This window comes from Musca vetustissima, unplaced genomic scaffold (assembly GCF_032173495.1).
Source record: "Musca vetustissima isolate MV318-11 ecotype Yass unplaced genomic scaffold, APGP_CSIRO_Mvet_v1 utg3935, whole genome shotgun sequence".
NCBI classification, from domain to species: Eukaryota; Metazoa; Arthropoda; class Insecta; order Diptera; family Muscidae; genus Musca; species Musca vetustissima.
Window position 1 is genome coordinate 97,694 of NW_026877476.1, and position 14,403 is coordinate 112,096.

Genomic DNA, 14,403 nt, shown 5'->3' on the forward strand with positions numbered 1-14,403 from the left:
CATGACTCATGTGACCCGTGTCCAGAGAAAAATTATATTGCAATACATAGTTGTTCACTTGTTTCCTTAATTCATTTAATATTAAATTTTTGTATTAATAAACGTATTTCTATTACTGTTTTTTACAGCTAATTTAAATGGATTCTGCGAATTTGTGAATATTAATGAATAAAAACTGAAATAAAAAAAAACTAAAATGTAGTCAAGTGGAAAAAATAACTCGAAATCATTATTAACAATAACTGTTATAAAAATTGAAAAATTAATTAATTGCTGCCAGTGACACAAAAAAAAACTTAATAAAACTAATGTTGGCAAAAAAATCCATTTATAATTAATGCTTCGAAATCATTTGAAAGCCTTTAAAACAAAAATTACCATGAAACAATGAATTGTAATACAAAATTAAAATGCCATTTCAAGTTAATGTTGTGCGAAAAAAATAACTTTTTATTAATTTTTCTCTCTTCTGCATTTAAAAGTGTAAACAAAATATATACAAAAATGTCCTAAATATTCATAATTGAGTATACGCTGTGGATATTCATAATTGATTTGCAAACAAATAGACTAACAAAACCCAAAATTCCGTACCGAGGATCCTGGCCAGAGAATGTGATTAAATTACAAATACCTGCAAATACTCGAATATCGTGTGTTATTCTTTTTTTGTGAGCAGCATTGAGGTCATTATAAAGCATCGTTGTCACTGTTAGCTTAACAACAATAGTTGCAAAAACAAAAATAAAATATATATATATATATATATATAAAATACCGAAACTAACAACAACTGCCATAACGAACACTGCCAGTAAAGTGTTGAAAACGCGTGAGCCACATTATATCCAGTTAAATATAATACAAAAAAATAGCAAGAACAACAAAGCACAAAAAGCAGCAACAAAAACAACGACGTCTACAATAATAATATCAACATTTAAGTGGTGGCTTTTTGCAGCCTTACAGCCACCCTTTAAATCCACAACTAGTCCAACAGCAGCAGCATCATCACCATCGTCATCATATCCAGCCTGCAGCTATAGCGTATAAGTCTAACTAACCTACACATCCACTCACACATCTTCGCACACCCACACATTCCCTGCAACGGTGGAACTGCAACAAAATGCCTCTTGGTTTACATTTTTGTACGGTGCTATGGATAATAGTCACCAATTCATGGCTGCCATTGCTGCCAACAACAACAACAACTCCCGCAACGTTAACGACACTAACGACGACGACAACAAAAAAAGCAGCTGCAGCAGCCACTGCCAGTTTTCATCTATTTCAGCGCTCACTAATGGGAGCCGAGGCTCAGCCATCATCATTAACCGAGAAAATTCCATTAGGTAAGTGAATACATCTTAAAGCTCCTTGTTTTTGTTGTAGTTTTAGTAGTTCTGGATGCACTTAAAATCTACGACTACTACTAGCCAGGGAGAAATGCCATTTCTTGTTTTTTATTATTTTCTTTTTTTAACGCGATAGCACTTTTAGAGTAATGTAGTGGTAGAGTGTAGCAAGGTACTCACATACACCCATCACTTCTATACGGCAAAAGTAAACCGAGGACACGGATAGTAATGGCCGATCTTAAAAGGCACTACATGACATTTTTTAATACTTTGAGGAATCATCAAATAATATTTGTGGTGAAAGTTTACATAAATATTTCATTTAAAAAATCATCGAAAAAAAAATCAAATATTTCAATATTAAAAAAAATTTAATATATAAAAATAATATTCTAGAATAATATATTTAAAAAATTTACTTTTTTATAATTATTCAAAATATGGTTTTTAAAAAATTATATCGGTAAATCTTCAAAATATTAAAAAATATATATATATATATATATATATATATAAATTAAATCTTCTATTTTGAGAATTCTTGGTTTTTTATACCCTTCACCACACTGTGGTACAGGGTATTATGCCTTTGTGCATATGTTTGTGACAGGCAAACATAATCGAGATAGACTCATAGTTCCTTTTGAGAAGAATCATATAATCACATCCTGAGTCGATTTATGCATGTCCGTCCGTCCGTCTGTATGTCCATGTTAAATTGTAAACAAAGTACAGGTCGCAATTATGATTCGAATTGGATGAAATTTGGCACAGCTTCTTTGTTTGGCCCAAGGACGAACCCTGTTGAAATTTGGAAAAATCGGTTCATATTTAGATAAAGCTCCCATATATATCTTCGTCCGATTTAAGGTAAATGGTGTACCAATGTCTTTCTATTTGCATGAAATTTGGCATAGCTTACTGAATTAAGTCGAGAATAATATGTGCTAAGTTTCGTGAAAATCAGGTCAGCTTTAGATACACCTCCCATATATAGTTTCGCCCGATTTTAGGTAAATAGTCCTCAAAAGTCCTGGATTTTTTTTTTATTTGCACGAAAATGTGCATAGTGTACTGAATTGCGTCTATAATAATATGTGCTAAGTTTCATGAAAATCGGTTCAGATATAGATATAGCTTCCATATATATTTTCGTCCGATTTAAGGTAAATGCTGTACCAAAGTCCCTATATATCTGCCGATTTGCACGAAATTTGGCATAGTGTAATGAATTAGGTCTAGAATAACGTGTGCTATGTTTCGTAAAAATCGGGTCAGATTTAGATACAGCACCCATATATAGTTTCGACCGATTTTAGGTAAATAGTCCACTGAAGTCCCTGGAAATCTTTTGATTTGCACGAAATTGTGCATAGCGTACTGAATTGCGTCTATAATAATATGTGCTAAGTTTCATGAAAATCGGTTCAGATTTAGATATAGCTCCCATATATATTTTCGTTCGATTTAAGGTAATTGGTGTACCAAAGTCCCTATATATATTTCGATTTGGATGAAATTTGGCACAGCGTAATGAATAAGGTCGAGAATGATGTGTGTTAAGTTTCGTGAAAATCGGTTCAGATTTAGTTATAGCTCCCATATATATCTTCGTCCGATTTAAGGTAAATGGTGTACCAATGTTTCCCTCTATTTGCATGAAATTTGGCATAGAGTACTGAATTAAGTCGAGAATAATATGTGCTAAGTTTCGTGAAAATCGGGTCAGCTTTAGATACACCTCCCATATATAGTTTTAGGTAAATAGTCCTCAAAAGTCCTGGATTTTTTTTTATTTGCACGAAAATGTGCGTAGTGTACTGAATTGCGTCTATAATAATATGTGCTAAGTTTCATGAAAATCGGTTCAGATATAGATATAGCTTCCATATATATTTTCGTCCGATTTAAGGTAAATGATGAACCAAAGTCCCTATATATCTTTCGATTTGCACGAAATTTGGCATAGTGTAATGAATTAGGGCTAGAATAATGTGTTCAAAGTTTCCTGAAAATCGGACCAGATTTAGATATAGCACCCATATATAGTTTCGACCGATTTTAGGTAAATAGTCCACTGAAGTCCCTGGAAATCTTTTGATTTGCACGAAATTGTGCATAGCGTACTGAATTGCGTCTATAATAATATGTGCTAAGTTTCATGAAAATCGGTTCAGATTTAGATATAGCTCCCATATATATTTTCGTTCGATTTAAGGTAATTGGTGTACCAAAGTCCCTATATATCTTTCGATTTGGATGAAATTTGGCACAGCGTAATGAATAAGGTCGAGAATGATGTGTGCTAAGTTTCGTGAAAATCGGTTCAAATTTAGATATAGCTCCCATATGTAGTTTCGCCCGATTTTAGGTAAATAGTCCACTAAAGTCCCTGAAAATCTTTTGATTTACACGAATTTTGGCATAGCGTACTGAATTACGTCTAGAATAATGTGTGCAAAGTTTCGTGAAAATCGGTATCATTTGTATATATATATATAACAAAAACGCGACGTCTGTTAGGATATATATGTAGAATATACCCAAAGTGGTGAAGGGTATCATATAGTATAGAGAATTTTTATGCCATTTCTTCAAAAATGTCTCTTAAACAAATTGGGCTTTAAGATTTTGTTCACAAAATCGAAAACAATTTCTCTATTCAATTAATGCATTTCGTAAGAAAACTACGCCTTATATTTTCTATTTTTGATCTGTTGAATATTCGTTAAAATTTTCACTTGGAGAATCCTTAAAAAATTAAAAATATATCCTTTGTCATCAATTTTTTAGCCTAGGTATTGATTTTTTTGTTTTGAGATAAATTTTTAAAAAATTAACAGATATCTTCTAAAAAATCTACGCGTTTAAAATTTTATAAAAGAAATCAAAATCTTTTATCATAAAAACCAAACACTTTGGTGTAGGGAATACCAAAAGTTTAACAGCATTGCATTGCTTGTTTTTTATCCTTTTGGCTTAGGGGGCTGTTTTAACATCAGCATCAGAGTAACCGTAAAATAATACCAAACAAAAAAATAAATCCTTTCTAAAATCTCAAACAAATGTGTGGCCTGGCATGGCCAGCATATCCCCAAAGGAATCATATACAAACATACGAAATACACCATCTGCATATACGTGTAGTATTGTATGTTTATTTTTCTGCTGTGTGCCATTTTCAGTTAAAAATGTCCATACATGTATTTAATTTTATATAGAACTCAAATGCACTCACTCACACAGACAGGCAGAGACACATACACCAGTAACTATAGAAATTCATGGAAATACACTTGAAAATGTAACCTAAGTATTTTGTGTGTGTGTGTATGTTTAAATGTTCAGATAGGTATACATACATAGAGCTATATAAATATTTCACTTCCGCAGGGCTGTTTTGTTTCATAGTTTGCTTTTAATGCACACCAACATACAGATAAATCCACACATTAATACTAACATACAGTCGAGCATCTGGCCACAAAAATGCGGCAAGCTTTCAAAAGTGTTATAATATTGTTTGCTGTTGTTGTTGTTAACTGCAGCAACTTTGCTGATACAGTCAGGATATTTTAGTTAACATCACGTGAAGCATGTGCTGCTACCAAAATATGCCACTAGGTACACTAATGTAGAGGCGAGGTTTACATAAAAAATGTGTCAACTATATATATATATATATATTGCATTAGATTTTATTTGTGTTAAACAAGTGGAATTGTGAATTGTGATGCTGAAATCATATTTGGTTAAGAAATTGGGAGAAAATTTTTCGCTTTGAGAATAATTCTCAGTCAAAGATTTAAATTTAGAAAAAAACTAAAAAAATGTATCTAATAAAATAAGATATTAAAATACGTTAATTTAAAAAAAAAATCGAATTCTTTTTTTAATTTCACAAACATATTTTATAAATTTTTTTTTGGAAACCCACGCTCTGAAATAATTTAAACCAGTAAGGAAAGTAGTAAAGTCGGACGGGGCCGACTATATGATACCCTTCACCACTATGGGTATATTAAACGAATGCATCCTAACAGAAGGGCCATTAACATGAAATTGGATGAACTAATATATGTGACCTTTATCTAAATGTGAACCGACTTACATCAATCCATAAACATTGAATAAAATTATGTAAATCGATTTAAAGCAAATATCAAAATGCTTTATTTTGTACGTTGTGCAAAATTTCATGTCAATATTACAAACATGAGGAGTTTGGTGGACCATTCACTTAAAATCGAATGAAAATAAATATGGAAGCTATATTCAAATATGGACCGATTTCTAAGAAACATGTCACAGGTTAGGTTATACTAATTTCAGCAAGTTTTGTTCCTAATGGCCATATTTTGGGTCCTGCTCAAGAACGGGAAAACGTGTATAGCTATATCTAAATCTGAACCAATGTTCAAGAAATTTTACACACATTAATCGACTCAATCCAGTATGTTATGCCGAATTTCGTGCAAATCAAAGGATATGTAGGGACTTTGGTACACCATTTACATTAAATCGGGCGAAACTATATAAGAGAGCTATACCTAAATCTGAACCGATTTTCAAGAAATTTTGCATACATAATTCTCGACCTAATTCACTACTCTATGTCAAATTTCGTCCAAAACGGAAGATATATAGGGACTTTGGCATACCATTTACCTAAAATCGGGCGAAAATATATATGGGAGCTATATCTACATCTGAACCGATTTTCAAGAAATTTTACACACATCACTCTAGACTCGATCCAGTACGCTATGCCAAATTTCGTGCAAATCGGAAAATATATAAAAACTTTACCATTTACCTAAAACCGGGCGAAACTATATATCGGAGCTATATCTAACTCTGAAACGATTTTTACGAAACTTAGCACACGTCATTCTAGACTTAATTCTTTACGCTGTGCCAAAATTCGTGCGAATCGAATGATTTTCAGGGACTTTGGTGCACCACTTACCAAAAATCGGACGAAACTATATATGTGAGCTATATCTAAATCTGAACCGATTTTCAAGAAATTTTATACACATCATTCTCGACTCAATCCAGTACGCAATGCCAAATTTCGTGCAAATCGAAGGATATGTGGGGGCTTTGATACACCATTTACATTAAGTCGTGCGAAAATATATATGGGAGCTATATCTAAGTCTGAACCGATTTTCCCAATTTCAATAGGGTTCGTCCTTGGGCAAAATAGATGAGCTATGCCAAATTTCATCCAATTCGGATCATAAATGCGACTTGTACTTTGTTTACAATTTAACATGGACAGACGGACGGACATGCATAAATCGTCTTAGAAAGTTATTCTATGCATATTCTCATGAGGAACCATGTGTCTATCTCGTTTCCTGTTGCCTGTTACAAACATATGCACAAAGACGTAATACTCTGTACCACAGTGTGGTGAAGGGTATAAAAAGTCTATATTGATACACAACTACACAACTAAGTTGTCAGGGTATTATAGCTTTGTGCAGCCCCAAGAGTTTGTAACGCCCCGACTAGCTGAGTCGATCTAGACATGTGTGTCCGTCCGTCCGTCTGTCCATTATAATTTGTAAACACGGTACAGGCCACAGTTATGGACCAATCTTCACAAAATTTTGCATGTAGGATGGGTACGGCCCAATGAAGACCTCTATTGTTTTTAGTAAAGATTGTTTAATATTTAGGGGATGAAATGGACCAAATACTTAATTTTTGTCGGTTTTCTTGTCGCTCCAGAGGCCGCAATTATGGCCCAAACACCACGAATTTTTGCATGGTGAAGGGGATCTGGCCAAAGAATAAGCATGCCTGCTTTGATAAAGATCTGTCAATATTTAGCGGGTCAAATGGACCCTGACATTTGTGTGAAAAATGACAAAATTTGTATTCTAGAAGTTGATAGTATATCAAAGAGGAATGGTTGACCTTTAAATTGATATCATTTATATGGTCGTATGTACTCAGATGTGGGAGTTACTCTTAAATATTTACAGGTGCTTACGTACTGAACCCATTACCACACTGGAGGGCGGAAATATAGATCTGATCGCTTTGAAATGTTCCATAAGGTTCCAGTAGTGGTCAAGGACAACGACTATAATTTTCGGTGATGATCAGATAATCATTTTGGGATGAAGTGGACCGAAAACTCATTTTTTTCGAGTCGATCTATAGGCCAAAATTATAAACCGAACATAACAACACAACCCACGGTCAAGGGAATCTGGACAAGTAATTAGAGGGGCTGTACTGAATATTAGTAATATACGGAAAATATATCAGTGTAAGGAAGAGGTGCTGTTGACCTCTAATCGGGAAACAGGGTGCAACAATAAGGAAACATTGCCAAACTCGGAATAAAAATCCGCAGAAAGTTAGATTTCCGTGATAGTTGTGTAGGGAATTGTATGGTCGGCCGCGTCCGACTATACTGCTCCGCTCACTGGTTTAAATATACCTTTAAATATTTCTTAAATAAATCTGTTAAATAGCTTCAAAAACAAATTTAGAAAAATCCAAGCTCTTAAAAGCATATTAATGAATTATTAAACCGAGCATTTAATTCTTTTCAATTTAACCAACAACTTATTCCCTTTATATATGTACTTAGAATAATACTCCTTAATTAAAGCGACATTAATCACTGCTCACACAGAGGATATTCTCCCATGTGGAGACACAAATATTATACTGGTATTAAACATTTTTCTTCTAACATACACACGTGTCCTTTGCACAGCTTCACTCTAAATTACTGCCTATGGAAAATATCTACACAATAAAAAATATTACAAAAAAAGGAAAAAATCAAAAAAGAAAAAAAAAACAACAAATTCTCCAAAAAATTAAATTGAAATCTTTTGTCTAGTTAGTAGTGTATAAATCATGTTTCACATAAATTTTTTGAACACACATATTCTTGCATACACATTTACTTGCATATCTTCTTCTGTATTCAATTTCATTCTTTGCACTATACGTGTCGGTATGAGTGTGTGTGTTTATGTATCTGCATGCATACAATATACGAGTCTATGAAATTGTACTTTTCTACATAAACTAGAACTCAGATTCACAATAATATTTCGTGCAGAACATGAACATAAATGGTCTTCTACTTCTATGACAGACTTCACCTTGACTACCATGAAAATATTGTACACATATACATACACTCTTCTATGGTCTTCTTTTTTGGGGGAAAATGTAAAAAAAACACAAACACATGAATGCAGTAATATGGATTGTGTGTTGTTATTGCAACAACAACAACACATGTCCAACTTATGGTTACCATAGCCATAAGACTAGTCACCGACTGGATGTTGAAGAGACTGGCTGGTCGGTTGGTTGGCTGCCTGACTGCTTGTCTGACTGGTTGAATAAATTCAAAACTATGGAAGAACTGCAGGACTTTGGCAGGTCTGGACAACTGCTGCTGGTGCATAGACATTAAGAATTTAAACCCAAGAGTTGCAGCAATCCTTGTTCCAATACTTGTTCTCTCAATACATACAAATAACATAAAGCCGAACTCTTACATTTCGAAGAAAAAATCTCATATATATCATAAGTAGGTCTTTGGGGAGAGGTTGCACTAAAGCACCCTTCTTTTTCTTCTCTGGTTAGTAAATGGTGATATGTATGGTGTTCATACACACACCTGCCCTTTGCTTCTGAACCCTTTGCCATTTCAACATTTTACAGTCAAGTGAAAAAATGTATTTTCCATTTATATGGCCCTACTTGTAGCCCAGTAGCACCAGGTGGCGTAGAACCATAAACTGATGGTTTTTTTCAGTTTATTGAAGATATGGCAAATTCGAAAGTGCCTTAGTAGTTCTACGTGACTCTCTCTCTCTCAGTCACTGGTTTATGGCGTGAAAAGAAGAGCAAGACCAAGTTATTGCTTTACGATTATGAATAGTTCGTTCTTGTTTTTGAAAGGATGGAGAGTTATTTTGAATTATTTTGAATTTGAACCTACCGATATTCGAAATGAAAACTATAAAAGATTTTTTGACGAAAATGTGTTTTTTTTTAAGCTAAAGGGGTTAAGAACGACCGTGTGAACCGGTGGCACCCATCTTGGAACATGTCAAATGTTTCATTATACCCTACACAACTATGTTGTTAGGGTATTATAGCTTTGTTCAGTCCCAAGAGTTTGTAACGCCGCGAAATATTGGTCCTAGACCCACCTTTAAGTATACCGATCGTCATATCTCGACTAGCTGAGTCGATCTAGATATGTGTGTCCGTCCGTCCATCTGTCCTTTACAATTTGCAAACACGATAGAGGCCACAGTTATGGACCAATCATCACGAAATTTTGCATGTAGGATGGGTTCTGGTCAATGAAGACCCCTATTGTTTTTGGTAGAGATCGGTTAATATTTAGGGGATGAAATGGACCAACAACTTTATTTTTGTCCAATTTTCTGGTCGCTCCAGATTCCAGTTGTGGCCAAGGACAACGCCTATAATTTTCGGTGATGATCAGATAATAATTTTTCGTATGAAGTGGATCGAAAACTTAATTATTTGTACTTTTCGAGTCGAAAGCCGAACATCACAACACAACCTACGGTGAAGGGAATCTGGACAAGTAATTAGAGGGGCTGTACTGATTATTAGTAACATTTTCTGACCTCTAGCCAGTCAAAAATGTGCAAATATCGCGAAATATTGTCCAATCTCAGAATATAGAACCAAAGAAAGTTAGATTTTCATGGAAATTGTGTAGGGTATCATATGGTCGGCCCCGACCGACTATACTGCTCCGCTCACTTGTTTTTAGTTTAACAAATTTCCTAAATTTTGGTACTTCAAAATTATTTTGTATCAATTGTAATCACTTCTTTGTGGACTTGAATATCCCCTCCCCTGTACTTAAAAGTACAACGACTGTCACATCTATCCCCTGAAATCTGCTATCGTTTCCTTTCAATGAACAACAATTTCTGTACACATTTGAATTTTATCTAAGTCGATATTTCTGTCGTTGTTGTTGCAGTGCAGATAAATTCAATTGAATGCTACATTTCATTCATTGTAATGAAATTGAAAGAGAAAATAAAATGTATTTTCAAATCGGATCAGTCAATTCAATTCATTCATTCGTTCGTTGATTCGCTTATTCATTTCTTTCTTCATTCTGCTTCATGCACAGCGATTGCATTCACGTATCGGGAGATTTGTTCACCCAGGAGACGTGAAATTCGTGCAATGGAGGACAATGTTTTGAGTTCAATAACTAAAAAAAATAAATAAATCAAATTTAACAAAAATCCATGAATTGAATTTAAAATACGTTGGAATTAGTTGGCAATGTTTGCCAATCGGCCAAAAATTTTCTAATTTTATTAAATACAAATTTTTCTCAAAATTTTTTTATATAAAATACTGATTAAAGAATCTCCCCAAAATTTCAAGTGAAAATTAGAACTCTTCAAGATATAGCCGATTTAAGCATCAAGTGATGGCTGAAGGGCTTCTCAAACTTTAAACGCACGATAACTCAAAAACTAATAATCCAATCGGTTCCAAATTTTGCAACATTTCTCTGGGAGTGTATAGCTCTCGTATGAACTAGGATAAAGCCAATCGGTGAAGATCTTCCTTATTTTTTAACTTCGTTTTTGGTAAAAAATCGGCGATTTTCCAAAAATAATTTTTTAAAGGTCCATCATTTTGTTAATTTTATTTAACGTTGACATGTACTCTTTCTAACACCGTTGGAATTTTATTTTTGAAATGCCCGCCATCAAAAATAAGGATTCTTCAATTACAAAAAACAACAACAAAACAATGACAAAAATTTTTTGTAAATTAAAACAAATATATATGTGCAAAGTTAAAATAACAAGCACAGCCCATTGAAATGAAAAATAATAACTGAAAATTATTTCTAAAAAATCTGACAATGTCTTGTCTCTATTTTTTTTAAGAAAACAGCGACGTTTATTTAACGTTGAAGTAGTGTATTTTTGAAATCCCCGATTTTAATTAAGCGTTGAAAACTATTTTGAAAAAAAATATATACCTGAAAATTATTTCTAAAAAATCTACGCCTTAGAGTAATTATTAAAAATTATCTCTTAAAAACCTTTAAAAAAATTAAAAAAAAATCAATGCCTTAAAAATTATTTGAACAAGATTTTTAAAATAATTGGGCCTTAAAAAATATTTTTAAAAATCCACTCCTAAAGGTGGGCTTTGAAAAAAAATATTTTTATATAATAAATCCACGCCTATAGGTGGGCATTGAACAAATATTTATATCCTTCACCATACTGTGATACAGGGTATTACCTCTTTGTGCATATGTTTGTAACAGGCAAAAGGAAACTAGATACATTGTTCCTTTTGAGAATATGCATAGAATCACTTTCTGAGTCGATTTATGCATGTCCGTCCGTCTGTCTGTCCATGTTAAATTGTAAACAAAGTACAGGTCGCATTTATGATTCAAATTGGACGAAATTTGGCACAGGTCACTTATTTGGCCCAAGGACGAATCCTATTGAAATTGGGAAAAATCGGTTCAGATTTAGATATAGCTCCCATCTATATTTTCTTCCGATTTAATGTAAACGGTCCCTGTATATCCTTCGATTTACACAAAATTTGGCACAGCCTAATGATGTAGGTCTAGAATAATGTGTGTTAAGTTTCCCGAAAAATCGTTTAGATTTAGATATAGCTCCCATAAATATTTTCTATATATGTTTTAATGTCTTTCAAGTTTCCTGAAAATCGGTCCAGATTTTGATATAGCTCCCATATATATTTTCGTCCGATTTTATGTAAATGGTACACCAAAGTCCCTGTATGTTTTTAGATTTGCACGAAATTTAGCATAGCGTAATGAATTATGTCTGAAATGAGGTGTTTTAAGTTTCCTGAAAATCGGTTCAGATTTAGATATAGCTCCCATATATATTTTCGTCCGATTTCATGTAAATTGTACACCAAAGTCCCTATATGTTTTTAGATTTGCACGGAATTTGTCATAGCGTAATGAATTAGGTCTAGAATGATGTGTTTCAAGTTTTCTGAAAATCGGTTCAGATTTAGATATAGCTCCCATATATATTTTCGTCCGATTTAATGTAAATGGTAGACCAAAGTCCCTATATGTTTTTATATTTGCACGAAATTTGGCAAAGCCTATTGATTAAGGTCTAGAATGATGTATGTTAAGTTTCCTGAAAATCGGTTCAGATTTAGATATAGTTCCCATGTATATTATCGTCCGATTTAATGGAAATGGTGCTCCAAAGTCCCAATATATATTTCGATTTGCACGAAATTTGGCATAGTGTACTGAATTAGGTCTAAAATGATGTGTGTTCAGTTTCCTGAAAATCGGTCGAGATTTAGATATATCTCCCATATATATTTTCGTCCGATTTTATGTAAATGGTACACCAAGTCCTTATATATTTTTATATTTGCACGAAATTTGGCACAATGTACTGAATTAGATCTAGAATGATGTATGTTAAGTTTCCTTGAAAATCGGTTCAGATTTAGATATAGCACCCATATATATTTTCATCCGATTTAATGTAAATTGTACACCAAAGTCTTTATATATCTTTCGATATGCCCGAAATTTGGTATAGTGTACTGAATTAGGTCTAAAATGATGTGCGTTCAGTTTCCTGATAATCGGTCGAGATTTAGATATAGCTCCCATATATATTTTCGTCCGATTTTACACAACATTAACACACAATTTTGCACAGAGTTTTGAAGTTAGTTTAACCTAGAAATTAAATATAAATTCTGCACAATATTTCCCAGGTGGGTACGATTGGCACAAAATTTTGCACAACCTACGGAAAATAATAGAACAAGTTTTGCTGAAAGTTTTGTTGAAATCGTTTAAGATTTAGATACAGCTCGTAGATATAGTTTTAATCGATTTTAAGTAAAAGGTGCACAAAAGCCCAAAATTAGGCCGTTTGATACAAAGTTTTGCACAACGTACTGAAATTAATATTACCTTGAAGAAACTGGAAACAACAAGATTTACAATAATGTTGGCTTCCAGCTTATGATCTAGTCCATCGACTTGGACAAGCGTGGGTAATGATTCTTTAGCCTATAGGAAATAATTTTTGAATAAAACAGGGTTGATCTGCTTCAGCCTAACGTTTGCCAAGTTTCGTAGAAATCGGTTCCGATTTAGATATAGCTCCCATATATAGTTTCGTCCGATTTTAGTTAGGCCCATTGACACAAAATTTTGCACAACGTACTGAAGTTAATATAATGTAGCATGTGGAAAATTTTGTTGAAATCAGTTCAATTTTGGATAGATCTACCATATATATTTTCTCCCGATTTTAAGGAAATGATGCACCAAGAACTCAAAACCTGTGACAATTTTCGATGAAAACGGTTTAAATTTCGATATAGTTTTTATATATATTTTCGTCCGATTTTAAGTAAATGGTACACAAAACTCCTCATGTTTATCAGATATTTATTCAAATAATCAACGGGTGTCCGATTGATATTCGCTTTAACCCTACGGTCAATAACCGGGCACATTTGTACCTTTTTTTGAATAAAAATGCTGTAAAATTTTTAATAACGGAGATATTTGGATCAAATTTTGAGGAATCATTCTGGAAGTATATATTATTTTTTCAATTTTTTAAAGTTATTACCTACGTAGATCAATAACCGTGGTACATTTGTACCCATCCAAAGATAGCTCTCTAACTCATTAAAAAATTGGACTAACAGGTTTTTTGTTTTAAATAGGTATGCGGATCTGGTCTAGATGTAGGAACTCAAAATTATATATACATTAAAATAATATATATTTAAAAATGCTTAAATATATCTAAAACATTCATAGTAAATTATATATCTTTCAAAGTGGGTTAAGGTTTTTTTGTGATTTTTTTATTGGGATCTTATTTTGGTGTTCCTCAACCCCTTTGCATTTTGGCCCTAGACAACATAGGGCCATCAGGGCGACTCGTGGAAGTCAGAAACTACCCTGGTTTTCCCTTAG

General features: G+C 33.3%; 1 protein-coding gene across 1 annotated transcript in view; it reads left to right on the forward strand.

Moving 5' to 3' along the window:
- The first annotated feature begins 1,276 nt into the window (after positions 1-1,276).
- Positions 1,277-14,403, forward strand: part of LOC133322065 (glutamate receptor 1-like) — a 91,808-nt gene continuing 78,681 nt past the window's right edge. The window contains exon 1 of the mRNA XM_061531130.1: positions 1,277-1,355. Coding sequence (XP_061387114.1) covers positions 1,307-1,355 — 49 coding nt within the window. The 5' untranslated portion in view covers positions 1,277-1,306. The remainder of the gene's footprint in view (positions 1,356-14,403) is intronic.